The sequence below is a fragment of the Oncorhynchus gorbuscha genome, linkage group LG21 (assembly GCF_021184085.1).
Source record: "Oncorhynchus gorbuscha isolate QuinsamMale2020 ecotype Even-year linkage group LG21, OgorEven_v1.0, whole genome shotgun sequence".
NCBI classification, from domain to species: Eukaryota; Metazoa; Chordata; class Actinopteri; order Salmoniformes; family Salmonidae; genus Oncorhynchus; species Oncorhynchus gorbuscha.
Window position 1 is genome coordinate 46,771,023 of NC_060193.1, and position 19,933 is coordinate 46,790,955.

The 19,933-nt window shown below is 43.8% G+C and overlaps 2 protein-coding genes across 4 annotated transcripts in view; one reads left to right on the forward strand and one right to left on the reverse strand.

Annotated features, from left to right (window-relative positions):
- Window positions 1-8,914, forward strand: part of LOC124007670 (tyrosine-protein phosphatase non-receptor type 4-like) — a 33,449-nt gene extending 24,535 nt beyond the window's left edge. For both annotated transcript variants that reach the window (XM_046318348.1, XM_046318349.1), the window contains exons 19-26: window positions 489-751; window positions 1,955-2,045; window positions 2,193-2,257; window positions 2,545-2,691; window positions 2,867-2,995; window positions 3,173-3,321; window positions 3,669-3,804; window positions 4,426-8,914. In XM_046318348.1, the coding sequence (XP_046174304.1) occupies window positions 489-751; window positions 1,955-2,045; window positions 2,193-2,257; window positions 2,545-2,691; window positions 2,867-2,995; window positions 3,173-3,321; window positions 3,669-3,804; window positions 4,426-6,039 (2,594 nt within the window). In that variant the 3' untranslated portion in view covers window positions 6,040-8,914. The remainder of the gene's footprint in view (window positions 1-488; window positions 752-1,954; window positions 2,046-2,192; window positions 2,258-2,544; window positions 2,692-2,866; window positions 2,996-3,172; window positions 3,322-3,668; window positions 3,805-4,425) is intronic.
- A 2,426-nt stretch (window positions 8,915-11,340) lies between these two features.
- LOC124008611 (ras-related protein ralB-B-like) lies at window positions 11,341-17,800 on the reverse strand. Of its 2 annotated transcripts, none has more exons than XM_046320016.1 (5): window positions 17,699-17,800; window positions 16,173-16,345; window positions 15,786-15,994; window positions 14,146-14,323; window positions 11,341-12,273 (listed from the first exon to the last, which is right to left on the reverse strand). In XM_046320016.1, the coding sequence occupies exons 2-5, from the start codon at window positions 16,284-16,286 to the stop codon at window positions 12,163-12,165; spliced, it is 612 nt and encodes a 203-aa protein (XP_046175972.1). In that variant the 5' UTR covers window positions 16,287-16,345; window positions 17,699-17,800; the 3' UTR covers window positions 11,341-12,162. The 2 variants fall into 2 exon arrangements, with proteins under 2 accessions (XP_046175972.1, XP_046175971.1); XM_046320015.1 differs by having other exon boundaries at window positions 17,616-17,731.
- Window positions 17,801-19,933: the final 2,133 nt, after the last annotated feature.

A 19,933-nucleotide genomic window follows, 5' to 3' on the forward strand; every position in this document is an offset into this window, starting at 1 on the left:
TTTTACAGCAGGGTTTGTAAAACCATAGCTTGCCTGTCCCCGAGATAAGAGGGAGTGAGGGACCATAGTGGACCCCAGGAAGAGTAGCTGCTGCTTTTGCAACAGCTAATGGGGATCCTAATAAAATACCAAATAGCTTGCCTGTCCCAGAAACAAGAGGGAGTGAGGGACCATAGCTTGCCTATCCTATATCGGGTCAATACACATCCACTATACTATGGGCATTGGTTTGATTACATTTGGAGTCCTTTGCGGTGAAACTGCCACGTCCGTTTGGGATATTACAACAACAAAGACATTACTTGAAATGACAAACACTGTTTTATTCCCTCGGACATGGTTACACGCGCGATAGATCAGAAGAGTATGTACTACGTTCCCTTTTCTTTGTTTTGCTGTTGTTGTTGCTTGGTTTTTCTGACTTCCTGTCACCGGCATTGGATGTGCAATGTTCAATCACGCTGTCATCCTTCCTGTCGTTCCTCCAGCCATGTATGACCTGGTGGAGGAGGAGAAGCTGGAGGATGGAGATACAGAGTCTAACTACCAGTACTCCCCAGAGAGGGCTCCCCAGGACCAGCCCCAGGACCAGCCCCAGGACCAGCCCCAGGACCAGCCCCAGGACCAGCCCCATGACCAGCCCCATGACCAGCCCCATGACCAGCCAGACCACCACCCATCCTGCTGGAGAGACTCCATACTACAGCTGAAAGAAGGCTTGAGCACTGGGGCCGTACAGCAACAGTTTGATGTTAGTCCACATATACTACAAAATATAGTTTATGTTTAGCTGAAGGAGGGCCTGAGTTCTTGGAAGGTTGACGTTTACTGGGATGAATCTTGTCCTGGAGGCAGAGCTGAGTGATTTCTGGTAGATGGGCCAGTTGCAGTCAAAATTGGCTATATTGTACAAATGTATGAAAACAAAAATGTATTTTTTGGTCTTAATGTAAGGTTAGGGTTAGGCATAAGGTTAGCAGTGTGGTATTATAATTGCATTTTCTTTGTGGTTAATATTTTTTTTTTTTGTGTGTGGTTATTAAAGTTAGGGTTAGGTTTAAAATCAGATTTTATGACCTTGTCCCTATGCCAGCTGGTGACTTCCCTGCAGAGCTGCCTCCAATACATGAGTCATCCCAATAAGAGATTTAATTGATGAGGGTTGCAGGTAGCCTAGTGGTTAGAGCGACAAAGTGAAAAATCTGTCGATGTGCCATTGAGCAAGTCACTTAACCCTAATTGCTCCAGGGTCGCCGTTGACAATGGCTGATCCTGGTCGTAACCTCACTCTCCGAGAGGCGTCTCAGAGGGAGTTGGGATATGCAAGACAACACATGAAATAGGACCAATATAAGACGCCACCAAATGATATTACAATTCAATTCCAACCTGCGAGTACTGGGTCCATACAGGCACGGTTTGATCAAAGATTTGTATAACTATTTGCATAATTCCATTGGGGAACGCCTACTCTGTGAAGTGCTCGTGTGCAATAACTACATTGTATATGCAATAACTACAGTATATGCTTGTTGTTCACATGGGCCAAGTAACTAGCATTGCCTCTGTTGCCCCTGTGTCTCTGAACTGCTCCCAGTCCACTTTGATGTTATCAAATGCAGTTGGTTATTCAACGCTTCCACCCGTTCTAGAATGTATTTCACATTGCACATGGCTAAGACCGATCACATAGCATGTAAGTCATTTACCAGCAAGAGAGACGAGCGAGAGTGAAATAGAGAGATGAAAGGAAATATTGAATGTCTATTGCTTCCTGTTATTGCTCCACACTGCCTCAAATGTTTCCTGTTTGTGTTCCACTGATAGGTTATCAGTGAGAATTGTGGTTTAGGTGTAACTTAGAAACCAAGCTCATGCCACGGCCCGGTCTGAACTTCAGTTAACTTGGGACAAATGTTAACCATTGTTTTTTTGTTGTTGTGATGTTCCTCAGCAACTCTACCGGAAGAGGCCTGGGTTGACAATGTCATGTGCCAAATTACCTCAGAACATTTCCAAAAATCGATATCGAGACATTTCCCCGTGTGAGTACACTGAACCATCAGAACTGACCTCTTCTGTCACATATGCTGTACGTCCTCGTACAGTGACGTAAGTAAATGCCCTCTGTCTCAACTGCCACCGCTTTCTTCTCTCCTCCTCTCTCTCTTCCTGTATCTGCCGTCTCACAGATGACGCCACCAGGGTTATTCTGAGGGGCAAGGACGGGGACTATATCAATGCAAATTACATCAATGTGAGGGCCTTCTTCTTTTCTTGATACTCAACACTCTTTGATGCATACGCCACAATCTTTGCTTTTATTACCAAGACCGGACACCTTCCTTCGACTAGGTAATGAATATCACAGAGACAAAAACACCCCCGGAAAGAGATGAGACTTTTCTTGATAGATACTCAACACATCTTAAAGTGTGTGTACATAGTCTGGAACATGGATTATGCTTACATATATGCATTTGCCAATATGCAGCTGTACGTATGTGTATATTTGCCAACCCATGCCATTCTCCTGACCCATAGATGGTGATTGCAGCGTCCAGTGCTGTAAACCGCTACATCGCGTGCCAGGGCCCGCTGCCCGCCACCTGCTCTGACTTCTGGAGGATGACTTGGGAACAGGGCTCCAACATGGTGGTCATGCTCACCACGCAGGTGGAGAGAGGACGGGTACGTCACATCCCCAACCAGGGCTCGCTCTCTCCATTTCAGCCGCTTCCCAATACTTTTGGTCTTGTTTTGGAATTTCTTGTGGTGAAAATTAAAGACGTTTCCAATCCCCACAAAGAAAATAGACAAAATATTCCTCCTCTTATCTCCAGTGATCCTTTTGTTTCGTTCCAAGGTGAAGTGTCATCAGTATTGGCCCAACCCTGGTGCCATTGCTACCCATGGGGACTTCCAGGTGTCCTGTGTGACAGAAGAAGAGCAATCAGCATTCTTGGTCAGAGAGATAACTCTCACACACCTGGAGGTAAGGACCATTTCTTGTATCGTCTCTCGTGGACAGACTACGTAAACATTGAGCATCTGACCAAAATGACTTGAGATTTTATTTCTGGCTTAACCGAGATTACTTCTTGCACTTAGCGAAAACTGTATGAAAGAAAAGTATAAAAACATCAAAATACATTTGATGGATTTCATTCAGAGTGAGGAGAGCAGGTCGCTGACTCAGATCCAGTACATGGCCTGGCCTGACCACGGTGTTCCAGACGACTACACTGACTTCCTGGACTTTGTCAGTCTGGTCCGCAGAAAGAGGGAGGGCAAGGAGGAGCCGGTCATAGTACACTGCAGGTAAGGTTCTAGTTCTTACACATACTGCATACACTAACGAGTAAGCTCTTATCCCCTCCACTAACATCTGTAAGCCATCTCGCTGTTGGTACAGCTTTGAAGTAGGTCTAAGGAATTTTACACAACATCTTTGAAAAATATAAGCCTTTGTACATCTGCCTCACAACTTGGCTTAAAGAAAAACGTTCCCGTTTTCTTCGAACCAGACGTTAAGACACTTTGAAAGTTGTTGTAGCAACAGTGATTGATTGCGGTGTAAGTGGCGGGAACGAGGATTTGAATCCTCTTCTGTCGTTGCTGCCATCTTCAGCCTCATCTCACTCACCTCGTCCTCTGTGTCTCTGCAGCGCTGGGATTGGTCGGACGGGGGTGCTCATCACCATGGAAACAGCCATGTGTTTGATTGAGTGCAATCAGCCCGTGTATCCGTTGGATATCGTGAGGACAATGAGAGACCAGAGGGCCATGATGATCCAGACTCCGGTAATCTGATCTGTGATGCATAGAAATGAGACTAAGAGAAGAGCAGAGGCTCTATCCTCAATACGGGTTGGTTGTTTAGCAACAAAGCCGACACGTGCGCAACTATGGGGCAAAACAGACGGGGTTGACTAAGACCAGGGGTCTCCAACCTTTTCGAGCATAAGAGCTACTTAAAAAGAAATGCTGCTAATTTGTTATTTTATAGCTTTCAATTCGGCCCATTCTTCTCTACACAGCAACTCTTCCCCGGGTCCTTGGTGTACAAGATATGTATTTTCTGCCAATATACCTGGTAAAATAATGGTTAATAAATGATTCTAAGGGAATTGGAAATTGGAAAAAAATCTTCAGTTTTAAACTTGCAGCATTACAATTACTCATAGACAAACAACGGAAATTGATGTTCTAAGTCCATGTCAGTGCCTAAATCACATCCGAAGCCAAAAAAATACTAACAAATTCGGATTTGTGTGTAATTCTAGCGCATCTATCAACAGAGGAATGTGTTGGCCTAAACTATGTTTCTGCTGCTAGGCTGAATCTAGTTACTCTATGACCTTGCTGTCGTCAGTACTGTTCACTCCCATTTAACCTCGCTCTCTTTGCTCTGTTTGCTTCCAGAGCCAGTACAGGTTTGTCTGTGAGGCGATCCTCAAGGTGTACGAGGAGGAGCAGGTCAAACCCCTAACAGCCACAGAGGCCCTGACACCTGTAGAGTCTCTGACGCCTACAAAGTCCCTGATAACCGAAGAGTCTCTGACGCCTACAAAGCCCCTGACACCCACAAAGCCCCTGATGACACCCGTAGAGTCTCTGATGCCTACAAAGCCCCTGACACCCACAAAGCCCCTGATGACACCCGTAGAGTCTCTGATGCCTACAAAGCCCCTGATACCCATAGAGTCTCTGACGCCTACAAAGTCCCTGATACGCGAAGAGTCTCTGACGCCCACAAAGCCCCAGATACCTGTAGAGTCTCTGACGCCTAAAAAGTCCCTGATACCTGTAGAGTCGCTGACGCCCACAAAGCCCCTGATACCCGTAGAGTCTCTGACGCCTACAAAGCCCCTGACACCCACAAAGCCCCTGATGCCTACAAAGCCCCTGACACCCACAAAGCCCCTGATGACACACGTAGAGTCTCTGATGCCTACAAAGCCCCTGATACCCGTAGAGTCTCTGACGCCCACAAAGCCCCTGACACCTGTAGAGTCTCTGACGCCCACAAAGCCCCTGATACCCGTAGAGTCTCTGACACCCACAAAGCCCCTGACACCTGTAGAGTCTCTGACGCCCACAAAGCCTCTGACACCCGTAGAGTCTCTGATGCCCACAAAGCCCCTGACACCCGTAGAGTCTCTGGCGCCCGCAAATCCCCTGATACCCGTAGAGTCTCTGACGCCCGCAAAGCACCTGACACCCGTAGAGTCTCTGACGCCCACAAAGCCCCTGATACCCGTAGAGTCTCTGACGCCCGCAAAGCCCCTGATACCCGTAGAGTCTCTGACGCCCGCAAAGCACCTGACACCCGTAGAGTCTCTGACGCCCACAAAGCCCCTGATACCCGTAGAGTCTCTGACGCCCGCAAAGCCCCTGATACCCGTAGAGTCTCTGACGCCCGCAAAGCACCTGACAACCGTAGAGTCTCTGATGCCCACAAAGCCCCTGATACCCGTAGAGTCTCTGACGCCCGCAAAGCCCCTGATACCCGTAGAGTCTCTGACGCCCACAAAGCCCCTGACACCCATAGAGTCTCTGACACCCACAAAGCCCTTGATACCCGTAGAGTCTCTGACGCCCACAAAGCCCCTGATACCTGTAGAGTCTCTGACGCCCACAAAGCCCCTGACACCCGTAGAGTCTCTGACGCCTGCAAAGCCCAAGACACCCGTAGAGTCTCTGACGCCCACAAAGTCCCTGATACCCGTAGAGTCTCTGACGCCCACAAAGCCCCTGATACCTGTAGAGTCTCTGACGCCCACAAAGCCCCTGACACCCGTAGAGTCTCTGACGCCCTCAAAGCCCCTGACACCTGTAGAGTCTCTGACACCCACAAAGCCCCTGATACCCGTAGAGTCTCTGACGCCTGCAAAGCCCCTGACACCCGTAGAGTCTCTGACGCCCTCAAAGCCCCTGACACCTGTAGAGTCTTTGACGCCTACAAAGCCCTTGACACCCACAGAGCCAGAGGTAGAGACAGAGAGAATCGGCTTTATCCCTCCTGGGACTGACTGACTGACACAGGGCTGCATGGGCCTAAGCACCACCCTCTTCTTCCACAGCCTGTCTATCTGTCTGTCTAGAGCCTGTCTGTCTGACTCCCTCAGTCACAATAGTTTCTTCCCACATCTGCCATTTTGAGTCTGGCAAGAGAGACTACAGTCACAAGCATGGAGACGACTACCGACAACCACTCGAACTGCCTGGGAGGGGAAACAAAGCACTGTTGCACTTTATGACGACAAAACGCCATACTTTGGAGAATTAACGGAAGAAGAAAAAAAAAGAAACAAAGTTACGATGATCAACTGGAATTTGGGATATTAGCAAGTGTCCAGGATCAAGAGCGAAGTGAGAAACAGAACAGTATCTGGGTTGGGTAATATTGCTGCAGTGCCATTACTTTCAGACAAACCTTCATAATTAACAGGACAACTCAATGGAAAGTGGACTGACGTTTGTTTTCAACCCATCAGTGCATCATCCCCAAGTGTCATATCCGTGGTTTCTTCAGACTAGTCTTTCTGTCTTACTCCGTAGACTATTCATAAAACTATTCATCGTCAACTGAAGATCCGTTCCGAAAGTGGGTTGACCCTCTATGTAAGGTCCTGGTAAAGCGCTCTGACTTCTACCCTGTGGCACTACTCATCTTGTCATCTCATTTCCCTTATTGAGACTGTAGGTTGTCGGATGGATACTTTTGGGCTTTCATGTGTCTCCACAGATTGGAATCATCTCCAGGGAAGGTGTTTCCCAAGCCAAGGTCAAAGGCGGGGGGGAAGGTTAGGAGCGGTGGAGGCTGCAGAGGGGAGGGCGGCTCATAATCATGGCTGGAGTGCAGTCGTTGGCATGGCATCGGCCACATGGAAAACCACGTGGTTGATACCATCCCATTGACTCTATTCCAGCCATTGTTATGAGCCGTCCTCCACTCAGCAGCCTCCACTGGTTAGGAGAGGCCTCCCTCCTCTTTTACCATAATCTCAATAGCTGATTACCTGCCATTGAGCTCGGCACTATGTGGTTGTGGTGTTGGTGTTGTTGTTGTTATTTTTTGAGGCAGCTATTCAACTTTGATTCAGATGGCTCAACATGTGACGGTACATCGGTCTCTCGAAGATGCTATACCACTAGCCCAAAACGGGCAGTATTTTAATGCAGGTTTTGTTATGGCTAGTAACATAGAATGACCTTGCCATGCAGGATTGGGTTGGTACAGTCCATAGGTGGTTTATCAAGTGTCATTGCATCAGATTTTGAAATTGAATATGAGGTATTCAGAGCTCTCTGATTAAGAGCATCGGGGTATTTGGTACCATGGTACTGTACATCAGGATTTTAGACAGTTGGTGTACATTATATTCAGATGGTACATACATTACATAAAATGACTGAGCTTTCAGGACCAATAGGTTTTTAGACTTGTGAGTAAAACAAAAAGTTTTCAAATTGTTTTGAAAAGCTATAAGGCTCAAGCTATAGATTTGCTTCTGATATTTTTTTTTTATAAGAGACCCCTTTTGCTTCTTGGGGATGGTCAGCACTTTTCAGCTGAACTTGTAGCATATTTGCTGCTATGTATGATTAGACCCCCCCCCCCCAAAAAAAAAAAATGTTGGAATTGTATTTAGCATTTTCTTAATATTTGTTGGATATAGACACCCCTATGGGACATTTAAGCTATATGGTGTCATCTAGATCTGTGTAATGTAACTAGTATACATTGACTATGTTAATTTATAAAGATTAATGAAATGAAATTAACGTGAGACCAAGTTATTTTTATAAAGAAAAGAAAAGTCTGAAACTTTTCCACTTGTGTAAAGTCCTGCTGGAATTAGAAAGGATTGTTATGGGAAAGCATTGCAATAGATGTATGCTGTGTAAAAGTTCTCTCCTTAAGTCTAGTGGCAGTGGAAAGAATGGGACCGGCAACATGAAGCTCTGTACACTGACTAATAGACTAATCACCATTAATACTGTTCTTTTTTATGACAATTGAAACCCACAAAGTTATTTTAATTCCCATGATTTCCAGTTGAATCGATAGATGTGATTGTGCTTTTGAAACCAGAAAGCTGGCTTGGTCAAACTTCATCTTGCTGATACTTCTGCAGTGGGTTTATGCGGTACTATTGCTGACCATGTTTACAGTGGTCCGTGAGTTGGTTTTGTGGTTTGGAAAGGACGTGTATCTACTGAAAGTCGGCGTGTTTACAAAAAGCTGTTGTGCGACGGGGAACTTCGGCTCAATCAGATCACTCACCCTCTGCGTCCCAAATGGCACCCTATTCCCTATACAAGTGCACCACTTTTGACCGGGCTTTTAGCCAAAAGTAGTGCACTGAATAGGGAGCCATTTGAGGGTCAGACGGTGTCTAACACTTCACCATGAAATAGACTGAGGCACTGGAATGTTTATTTTACAAGGTTGTCCCCGTTAAGGTCAAACACCTCTTTTTCAAGGGAGATCTGGGTGGTATGTTTTTTGTTTGTTTTTGCACGATGCTTTTCGATCTTATCATCACTTAGTAATAGTACAACATTCTGCACAACTGTGATGTAAATATAAGCTTAAATCTGTGAACTAGTGAAATATATTTAAAGATCAAAATCAGGAGGATGTACAAATGTAATGTTTGTTGTGAAGCTGTACAGATATTGAATGTATCGATCTCAAGCTTTTAGTTGTTCGAAAATGTACGGGATGTATAATTTGACTTTTGAGGGGAAATATTTTTCATACTACTGTACTTGTAAATGCAGGTAAATATCAGTCTGGGCTCTGCCTGGTCTGCGACCTGCTCTGTGTTTTTGTTGTAAATAGGAGCAATATCATGTCAGTAAGGTGCCAATGTTCTGTAAGTAAAGTCAAATTTCTGTTGTATTTTTGGTTGACATGGTCCTTTCTTTCTATGCCTTGACTGTGAATATGTACACAGCAACAACAACACTCATTTGCCTTTCCACATTCACCATTCTAGATTCAACACCGCAGCAACAATCACCATAGAATCAACATCCATTGAAATCAGACTTCTGGCCATTCTATTTCTACTGTATACACACTTTTCTATGACAGTATGTTTACAGTAACACTAATAACCAGGTCAGGATAGAGCAGTCAGCTGGTGACAGACAGGCCTAGTTGTCCATGTTCAGCAGAAGGAAACAAAAATAATTCTACCTTTATCAAGACTCTCTGCCTCCACCTAGTGTTCAATTTCAGACTGCTGTGGCTGATGATTGAGGCAAATGACTCAACTAGGCTACAGCAAAGATGTTGTATTGTATTCCTCTCTGACCGCAGGAGGACATGATATTGCAAAATCCTGACATCTACAGAGGCTATATATAGGTCTGACGAAGCTGTGGCTCGTCTCTTATTTTGTGTTTAGTGACTGAATGACTTGAGCCAGTAGAGGGCTCTCTTGCCAAGCTAGAAGGGTCTTCAGAACTAGTTGAGGTTTCTCAGGCCATAGGTGTTGTAGAGTGTAAGTGAGATAGGATGTACTTGGGGTCTGGGAAGAGGTTAGCCAGCCATCAATGGGACATGCCATCTGCGTGCTACTGGATCTAAGGCTGACCTGGATCGTATTCATTAAGCACCAAACAGAAGAAAGCAGGCTAAAACAGGGAGGAACTACCTGGACTTGTCCAATAAGGTACACTTTAGTTTGGTTTAGATTTATGCCGCAAAAATAGTTTGCTACAATGTGCACTAATGAATATGTCCCAGTCCTGCCGCTTTGCAACAGAGTGTTAACAGACTGAAGGCCACATAAGGCCTCTGTCGTCCAGTCATTCAAAGTCAAGTTGTACAGCACCGGAATGGTGTTTTATGACACTCAAACATAAAACCTTTTGGTGCTCTGCTGCCCTCAAACACATCAAAGGCACTAGTCAAACCACACCAGCAACAAAAAGTCCAGCACGTCCGACAAGGATGCAATTCTTTACTGCACTCTTCATCCACATTTTGAACAGCACCTTTGACCTTAAATAACTGGCGACTGATACTCAGGAGGTGACTGAGCCAGAAGTTGGACAGCAGGGTTGGGGTCAATTGCATTTCAATTTAGGATGTACAGGGGCTTCTTTTAAAAACTGAGCCACACTACCAATTCATTACAAAAGAGAAATTTATTTGGTAACACAAAAACTTTGTATATAACCCATAATAAGTGTGTACACAAACAGTAATTTAGTTTAATGCTTCAGTTTCAAGTGTAGAATTAGAAAGGCAACACCGAAACATTGACATTTTTGTGGAGAAAAAGTGCAGTCGACAAAAGTCAAAAGTTTGGACACACCTACTCATTTTACGGCTTTTCTTTATTTTTACTACATTGTAGAATAATAGTGAAGACAAACTATGAAATAACATATATGGAATCATGTAGTAACCAAAAGTTTTTTTAATCAAAAATATTTCATGAGATTCTTCAAAATGGCCACCCTATGCCTTGATGACAGATTTGCACACTCTCGGCATTCTCTCAACCAGCTGCATGAGGTAGTCACCTGGAATGCATTTCAATTAACAGGTGTGCCTTGTTAAAAGTTCATTTGAAAGTGAATTTTTTGGAGCCAATCAGATGTGTTGTGACAAGGTAGGGGTGATGTGTAGAATATACCAACTATGGCTAAAAGACCTTATGGCAAGAACAGCTCAAATAAGGAAAGAGAAACAACAATACGGAAAATGCATTCAAGAACAGTTGAAAAGACCAAGCGCTATGATGAAACTGGCTCTCATGTGGACCGCCACAGGAAAGGAAGACCCAGAGTTACCTCTGCTGCAGAGGATAAGTTCATAAGAGTTACCAGACTCAGATTGCAGCCCAAATAAATGCTTCAGAGTTCAAGTAACAGACACATCTCAACATCAACTGTTCAGAGGAGACTGCATGAATCAGGCCTTCATGGTCGAATTGCTGCAAAGAAACCACTACTAAAGGACACCAATAATAAGAAGAGACTTGCTTAGGCCAAGAAACATGAGCAATGGACATTAGACCGGTGGAAATCTGTCCTTTGGTCTGATGAGTCCAAATTTGAGATGTTTGGTTCCAACCGCCGTGTCTTTGTGAGATGCAGATTAGTTGAACAGACTATCATTTGTTTTTCAACAGGACAATGACCCAAAACACACCTCCAGGCTGTGTAAGTGATATTTGACCAAGAAGGAGCGTGATGGGAGTGCTGCATCAGGTGACCTGGCCTCCACAATCCCCCGACCTCAACCCAGTTGAGATGGTTTGGGAAAAGTTGGACCGCAGAATGAAGGAAAAGCAGCCAACAAGTGCTCAGCACTAGATGATTCCATGTGTGTCATTTCATAGTTTTGATGTCTTCACTATTATTCTGCAATGTAGAAAATAGTCAAATAAAATAAAAACCTTGAATGAGTAGGTGTGTCCAAACTTTTGACTGGTATTATATACACGATGTGGATATAGTATATGTTGGATTGTACATGTGGACAATATGTTGGATTATGAATAAGGTGACTTAATTATCTGACTGATTTTCATGCGGTAGACCATAAATACATTTTTAAAAGTAGTGTAGTAGTGGAAGTAGGAATATAAAATTGATTGCAGTGCAAACAGTAAGACATCAAACAGCATAGCCAATTTCTCTTGGTGATGAGGCTACCTACTCCTACAAGTGAGCATCAAACCAAGGCCATATTTAAGTAGTGTGCGAGTGAGTGATTGTCTGTGATCATAACCTATATATTCACGATCAATGTTGAGGCACTTCATCTAAACAGTTCCCTCTGGACCCGTCCCCAGCAGTGGCACAAAGGATGGTTTGCATAACTAACATAGGTTAGGCCACCCCTCTGACTGCCACAATGTGAGAGGTACTGTGTATGGATTTGATGTGTGTTAAAATGGCAGAAGGCTCAGTTCAGTGGGAAGGATCTGTAGATCTGGTTTGTGTTCAGTAGGCAAGAAACTGAAGAAAATGTTCCAAAGGGAGACGTAATATATTGTCCAATAAGAAAGGTTTGAAACATTTTGCTACAGTATGTCCTAATGAACATGTCCCTGTCTAATGCCACTGTGCTGCGGAGGCTCTAGTCTGGTTTGGCTCTGTGTGTCTGACTGAAAGGTCTGGTCTAGATCAAAGCAGACAACATTTGAAAGCCTTCTTGATCTTGCCTTCTTTTCCACCCTTATCCTTGCTCTCTGACATTTTCTTTTTTCGCACCTCCCTCATAAGATCAAAGAACACCTGAAAAGGATGGACAGCTGTTAGTTCAACACTATAGTTACATTGACAATAGAAGTTTATTTACTGTAAAAGGTTGTTTCTATTCATGCCTGCGGTTTCTGATCTCTTTTTCCCGGAAACATATTTTTGATAACATAATCCCCCCCATCTAAAAAGTATAAATCCTAAGTAAGAAATTACACAAAGGTATATTGTTCCTAGTCCTACTGTAGCAAAGTGGACAGTACGTTTAAGTTTGGTTACATACAGTGCCTTGCGAAAGTATTCGACCCCCTTGAACTTTGTGAACTTTTGCCACATTTCAGGCTTCAAACATAAAGATATAAAACTGTATTGTTTTTGTGAAGAATCAACAACAAGTGGGACACAATCATGAAGTGGAATGACATTTATTGGATATTTCAAACTTTTTTAACAAATCAAAAACTGAACAATTGGGCGTGCAAAATTATTCAGCCCCTTTACTTTCAGTGCAGCAAACTCTCTCCAGAAGTTCAGTGAGGATCTCTGAATGATCCAATGTTGACCTAAATGACTAATGATGATAAATACAATCCACCTGTGTGTAATCAAGTCTCCGTATAAATGCACCTGCACTGTGATAGTCTCAGAGGTCCGTTAAAAGCGCAGAGAGCATCATGAAGAACAAGGTACACACCAGGCAGGTCCGAGATACTGTTATGAAGAAGTTTAAAGCCGGATTTGGATACAAAAATATTTCCCAAGCTTTAAAAATTCCAAGGAGCACTGTGCAAGCGATAATATTGAAATGGAAGGAGTATCAGACCACTGCAAATCTACCAAGACCTGGCCGTCCCTCTAAACTTTCAGCTCATACAAGGAGAAGACTGATCAGAGATGCAGCCAAGAGGCCCATGATCACTCTGGATGAACTGCAGAGATCTACAGCTGAGGTGGGAGACTCTGTCCATAGGACAACAATCAGTCGTATATTGCACAAATCTGGCCTTTATGGAAGAGTGGCAAGAAGAAAGCCATTTCTTAAAGATATCCATAAAAGTGTTGTTTAAAGTTTGCCACAAGCCACCTGGGAGACACACCAAACATGTGGAAGAAGGTGCGCTGGTCAGATGAAACCAAAATTGAACTTTTTGGCAACAATGCAAAACGTTATGTTTGGCGTAAAAGCAACACAGCGCATCACCCTAAACACACCATCCCCACTGTCAAACATGGTGGTGGCAGCATCATGGTTTGGGCCTGCTTTTCTTCAGCAGAGACAGGGAAGATGGTTAAAATTGATGGGAAGATGGATGGAGCCAAATACAGGACCATTCTGGAAGAAAACCTGATGGAGTCTGCAAAAGACCTGAGACTGGGACGGAGCGTTGTCTTCCAACAAGACAATGATCCAAAACATCAAGCAAAATCTACAATGGAATGGTTCAAAAATAAACATATCCAGGTGTTAGTATGGCCAAGTCAAAGTCCAGACCTGAATCCAATCGAGAATCTGTGGAAAGAACTGAAAACTGCTGTTCACAAATGCTCTCCATCCAACCTCACTGACCTCGAGCTGTTTTGCAAGGAGGAATGGGGGAAAAAATTCAGTCTCTCGATGTGCAAAACTGACATACCCCAAGCAACTTACAGCTGTAATCGCAGCAAAAGGTGGCGCTACAAAGTATTAACTTAAGGGGGCTGAATAATTTTGCACGCCCAATTTTTCAGTTTTTGATTTGTTAAAAAAGTTTGAAATATCCAATAAATGTCATTCCACTTCATGATTGTGTCCCACTTGTTGTTGATTCTTCACAAAAAAATACAGTTATATCTTTATGTTTGAAGCCTGAAATGTGGCAAAAGGTCGCAAAGTTCAAGGGGGCCGAATACTTTCGCAAGGCACTGTACCTTGTCGACATTGGCTCGTGTCTTGGCTGAGGTCTCCACGTACTGCACCCCCCACTCCTCTGCCTTGGCCCGGACCTCGTCCAACGACACCTGCCTGCGGTCCTCCAGATCCGACTTGTTCCCCACCACCAACAGAGGGATGGTATCGTTCTCTGCTTTCACCCGCATAATCTGCTCCCTAGGAAGACAACACATTAGTCCTGATGAAGACCCAGTTCATCAGGGGGTATGAATACTTCCTGAAGGTACTGTACGTTCCCGTCCACAGACTAACCAAATCTGAACCTATCACAGACGTATGTTTCACAAGTTTGGATAGCACAGTACAGCGAGTAAAGCGTACGGTAGCAGTAGAATAACATGGGTCACATTAGCTTTCGTTAAATAAAAAGTTAAATACATTTTACAGTAAAGAAAAGTACAGTGCAGTAGAGTATATTGTACTTTACTGCAACTGAACTCTACCTTACTGTATTAAGCTGCACCCTACTGTACTGTGATGTCCAGACTTGTAAAACAAGGAGAATGACATATCCATAATTATGCATTTCTGTGTGGTACAGATCAAGGACCCATGATGTCATTCCATTACCGGGTGTAAATCCACTTCACTTACTGTAGTTCTATTACCAAAAGATATTTTTTTTCCCCCAACGCAAGATGCCATGTCATAGCTGACACCACATTCTTTCTGCAAACATCTTTGAATCTTAAATAGGAGCAGATATTCAACTGTTTTTGCCAAACATGGTCGCATTAATAACCGGAGAGAGATTATTTTTTTGTACATTTTTCATTATGCGGGTGAAAGCAGAGAGTCCTTGTGCATAAAGTTGTATGGTTTCTTAAACTTTGAAATGGTTTTTGTTTGGCATACGTTAAGTGAAAAAAAAGTCAAAGCCTAATTCCTTCTACATACAATACATAGATCTCGTGGATCACTCAATGGTAACATATATAAAGCACTTAATGTTCTAACTAATTACATGTACAGTGACTTGCGAAAGTATTCCCCCCTTAGCTTTAGCAGTATTCCCCCGTTGCTTTAGCAGTATGCTTAGGGTCATTGTCCTGCTGCAAGGTGAACCTCCATCCCAGTCTCAAATCTCTGGAAGACTGAAACAGGTTTCCCTCAAGAATTCCCCTGTATTTAGCACCATACATCATTCCTTCAATTCTGACCAGTTTCCCAGTCCCTGCAGATGAAAAACATCCCCAGAGCATGATGCTGCCACCACCATGCGTCACTGTGGGGCTGGTGTTCTCGGGGTGATTAGAGGTGTTAGGTTTGTGCCATACTTAACATTTTCCTTTATGGCCAAAAAGCTCAATTGTAGTCTCATCTGACCAGAGTACCTTCTTCCATATGTTTGGGGAGTCTCCCACATGCCTTCCGGCAAACACCAAATGGTGTTTGCTCATTTTTTTCTTTAAGCAATGGCTTTTTTTCTGTCCACTCTTCAGTAAAGCCTGTGGAATGTACAGCTTAAAGTGTCCCTATGGACAGATACTCCAATCTCCGCTGTGGAGCTTTGCAGCTCCTTCAGGTTTATCTTTGGTCTCTTTGTTGCCTCTCTGATTAATGCCCTCCTTGCCTGGTCCGTGAGTTTTGGTGGGCGTACCTATCAGCGTAGACGTACCTGAACTCTGAGGTGGCAGTGAACGACTCATGTTCGGTGATGGAGAAGACTAGCAGGAAGCCCTCTCCGCTCCTGAAGTAGTTGTCTCTGATGGCAGCATAGTCCTCCTGTCCAGCTGTGTCCAGGATGTCGATCTGGACCTCCTCTCCATCCAGCACCACCTTCTTCCTGTAGCTGTCTGCCTTGGTGGGCTCGTAATCCTCCACAAACTAGGAGGTGGGAAGGAATTATTTTATTTACAGAATCGTAAACTATTTTCAATGGAAAAGCAGTATTGGAGATTTGAGTGGCAGCTTGCCCAAGTCTTTCTTTAGCCTCAGTGTCCACCACATGCTACAAAGGGAGCAATGTACAGAGTCTAGTAACGATCAGACTTATCGCTCTTACCTCGTCATACATGAACTGCAGAGTGAGGGCTGACTTCCCAACACCTCCACTTCCCACCATGATCACCTTGTGCAGCACCAGAGAGCTCTGGTTCTTACTCTTTCCAGTAGCCATCTTTGGATTTGGACACTGTCCACTGCTACTACACTAATGGAAACCAACACCAGAACTTCCTACAGTTGGACACAAACATGTAAATTAGCCTACAAAACTAAACATTCAACATTTAAAAAAGTTGCAGAAAAGTGTTCAGAGAAAGAAGGCAGGGTTTTGTATACGTATGTACATCTAATGTCAAAACAGATCCACATGGACCTGAAAAGGTTGACAAAACAGCCAATTTCAAAATGGTAGCTGGCTGAAACATAGGCTGTCGAAAAATCCTATTCGACTGACCCCTATAATTTAATTCATGACGGCAGCAGTGGTGTGGCAGCCTTCAAGGGCAAAATTATGTAGGTTACAATGATAACACAGGCATGTTGTAGCCTACTACTACCTAGCATACTGTACTTTCAGTACACACCTTCACAGCAGTTTTTTTAATTAACCTCTGATTCGCTATGCAGTCGATACGTAAAAAAAGTGTATATTCTTAAACCCTTACCGTGTACCTATGTTTGTCATCTGTTGAAGCGTGTCTGTTTGCTGAACCCCCCCCATTTAACATTTTTATGGAGTCGAGGCGTCCCAAGGACCCCAGATAGCAAGGACCATAGTTAAAATAATCTGAAGGAATGATATCAGTAGATCATGCAATGGATTTATAAATCAGGAATACAACAAGAAGAGGAGAAAGCAAAAGAAGAAAATGTAAGGGAACCTCTTGTAAGTGTCATCAACTGAATGTTGGCATCATGTCAAGTGTAGCTGCTGCTTCTGCAAAAGCTAATGAGGATCCAAATATGATGTTTTAATTAAATTAACAGTGTATTGAAACAAGACCCGAGGAAACATTCCCACAACGTAATAGGCCTTATTGTCAGTTCCAAAACAGGAACTAAAATCATAATAAAACACTGTTCCCAACTATAAGACCATAACTTCCCCATAACTTTTGGCTATTTTTAAAACAAAGCAGCTAAACATGTCCCTTTTTAAGTGCCCTAACTTCTGGGCATTTTTTTTTATCCAGTCAGATAAACACTCCCAACAGCCTACCCGACTGCACCCTTGCCAAAATCAAAATAGATCCAAATAAATTCATTTGAGACTTCTGCTACTTTCTACCTGACACTTTCTCTCAAGGAGCAGCTCTCGATTGGATAGATACAAATGAGATGTGGTCAACCGAATATTGGATGAGAATATGTCAATCGACAGACGTTGCGCAAACAGTGGTATGTTGGACCAAAATAAAATATAAATAAAAATCCGCTTCTGATATCGATTTCCACTAGTACGTACTTCTACAAAAGTGCATAAAGATAGCAAACGTCTCACCTCGTTAATGTGTTTGGTGTCTTTCTTTGCTGTTATCCGGTATACACTATGGGAAAGCTAAAGTAGAGAGCAAGTCCACTTACCAGCCGCAAATGCGGATATTTTGACCACTCCCGGACGTCGTGTGATAACGATTATATCAACCGGATGTGACGTCATATAGAATTGTGCCACCAAAGACCGTACAATATGAACAAGATGGGCTAGGACTGCTTCTCTCCGATCACACTTATAGGCGATGTCATGGCGACGTTGATGCCGCGTTAAAAATAAACCATTGATGTCAGTGATCTTCACGTCGGAATGTCGAAGCTCTAGAAAGAGGCCCGAGTTGGAATTCCGAATTGGATGACCGTTCGAAAGGAATGCGCCATTTTTTAAAAGACTGTGCATGTAAAAAGTATGAATGTTTAGAAAGTTGGCGCACACCATACATATGCATTTTTGCCTTTATAAACCAAACTAGCATTAAAACTCCTCCTGAAAAACGCCCATTATTCACCTTTTATGGTGACAATAATGCCCTCGTTTGCTGCATGCTTTGGATGTATTGAGTAGGGGAGATCAGTTTCTCATAGATTGTTTATGGCGGTGTATTCGAAACTTGATTCAAACAACCTACAGCTGTCCACACAAATTGGTGTGGTTATTATATATGTAAATCAAATTGCAAATACATGGTGTTGTCTTAAAGGAGTGAAGTGTTACAATTTACCCCATGATCAGGGTTAATAGCAGTGCTTGGGGTGAATTGTAACAGAATGAAAAGTGCGTGAGAGCAACATTGCCATGTTAAACATTTTGTTGGGCAGAAATTATAATAATTATAATAACCTTAAAATGTGTATTATTTTCCCCTCCACTAAATGGTATTTCTCAACCAAACAACAACTAGGCTAAACGAAACACCTACACCTGAACGTTTGTGGTGTGTGTCTGTTGGACATGCTCACTTAATCAGAGTCACATTTGTGACAGTTGTATATCTGTCCTGGGGTACAAGTTTGGTGGGCCCATAATTTGCATTCCCAGCACTGCACCCAGACCTCCTTGGAATAGTTAAAGTGCTCCATGCACACACATTTTCCTTCTGGAATATTCTGGTTCAATCTGCTTTGTTTTGTCTTTTTTCTTAGGCAGGGTCGTTTTTTTGTTGTTGTTCAGTGTGGTTTGCCTCGGCTTGCTTCTTTCCAGCTATTGTTTTCGTCAGGGCAATTTTATATTTTTGCCTTCTGAGTGCTTGACTTTTTATGCTCTTCTTCCAGTGCCTGCGTGATGGGTATATCTGTCAAAATCACAGTTTTCTCCTCTCCCTACCCCTTGTTGTAATTTTCCTGAACCCTGCTTTTAGGAAGGGGCGTACATTAACTGGGTTGAAATTAGAAGAGTAATCAGGTGTTTCCCAACCACAGCCTGATACATGTGGGGACGTGCCCTGTGAAGTGACTGGAGAGGTGGCCTGGAAGGCAGTTGGAGAGGTGGCCTGGAAGGAAGTTGGAAAGGTGGCCTGGAAGGAAGTTGGAGAGGTGGCCTGGAAGGCAGCTGGAGAAGTGGCCTGGGAGGCAGCTGGAGAAGTGGCCTGGGAGGCAGCTGGAGAAGTGGCCTGGGAGGCAGCTGGAGAAGTGGCCTGGGAGGCAGCTGGAGAAGTGGCCTGGGAGGCAGCTGGAGAGGTGGCCTGGAAGGCTGTTGGAAGGGGGCCTGGAAGGCAGTTGGAGGGGTGGCTTAGAAGGAAGTTGGAGAGGTGGCCTGGATAACTGTGGGCACAGGGGCCTGAGCGGTGTCTGAAGAGGAGACCTGGGAGGCAGGTCTTTCCGGGCTTCATCCTCAAACAGGCATCACTGGCTGAGTTCACCATTTTCTTCAATGGCCCGTACATGCTCCTGTCCAGTAGCTTCTTTCACTCTTTGCAGAATCTGTACAGAGTGACGTGACATGTGCCATACAACTTTGATCTGATAGACTTCCTCTGCTCTGCTACATGATCTGCTTACATCTCTTTTCAAAGTGTGGAGAGGTACTCCATTGTCTGTCTTTCTTTTCCATAATCTAGGCATGCTGAAAGTATAAGAAAACATGTACCAAAAACATTCCTTTTTCCTCAGGGTAAGGTGTAAGATTTTCTCACAAGTTGTTACAACTAGGGCCTCCCAAGTGATGTCACCTTGTCCGAGAGAGATTTACATGGTTATCAAAACGTCACGCCAGGTTAAGCCTCCACAAAACACAGCCCTTATTTTAAGTGTTTTTAAAATCCCCTTATGGGAAAACATGAATGGTGTATTTCTCGCTATACACCAAGTCACTTGGCTCTGTCATAA

What these genes read in the sequence shown, in the direction of transcription:
- LOC124008611 (XM_046320016.1), bottom strand. Translation starts at nt 16,286, where the DNA reads ATGGCTACTGGAAAGAGTAAGAACCAGAGCTCTCTGGTGCTGCACAAG. An exon ending in ACTGCCACCTCAGAGTTCAG is followed by an intron (nt 14,324 to 15,785) that starts GTACGTCTACGC and finishes TTGTCTTCCTAG; the next exon opens with GGAGCAGATTATGCGGGTGA. An exon ending in CACGAGCCAATGTCGACAAG is followed by an intron (nt 12,274 to 14,145) that starts GTACAGTGCCTT and finishes CATCCTTTTCAG; the next exon opens with GTGTTCTTTGATCTTATGAG.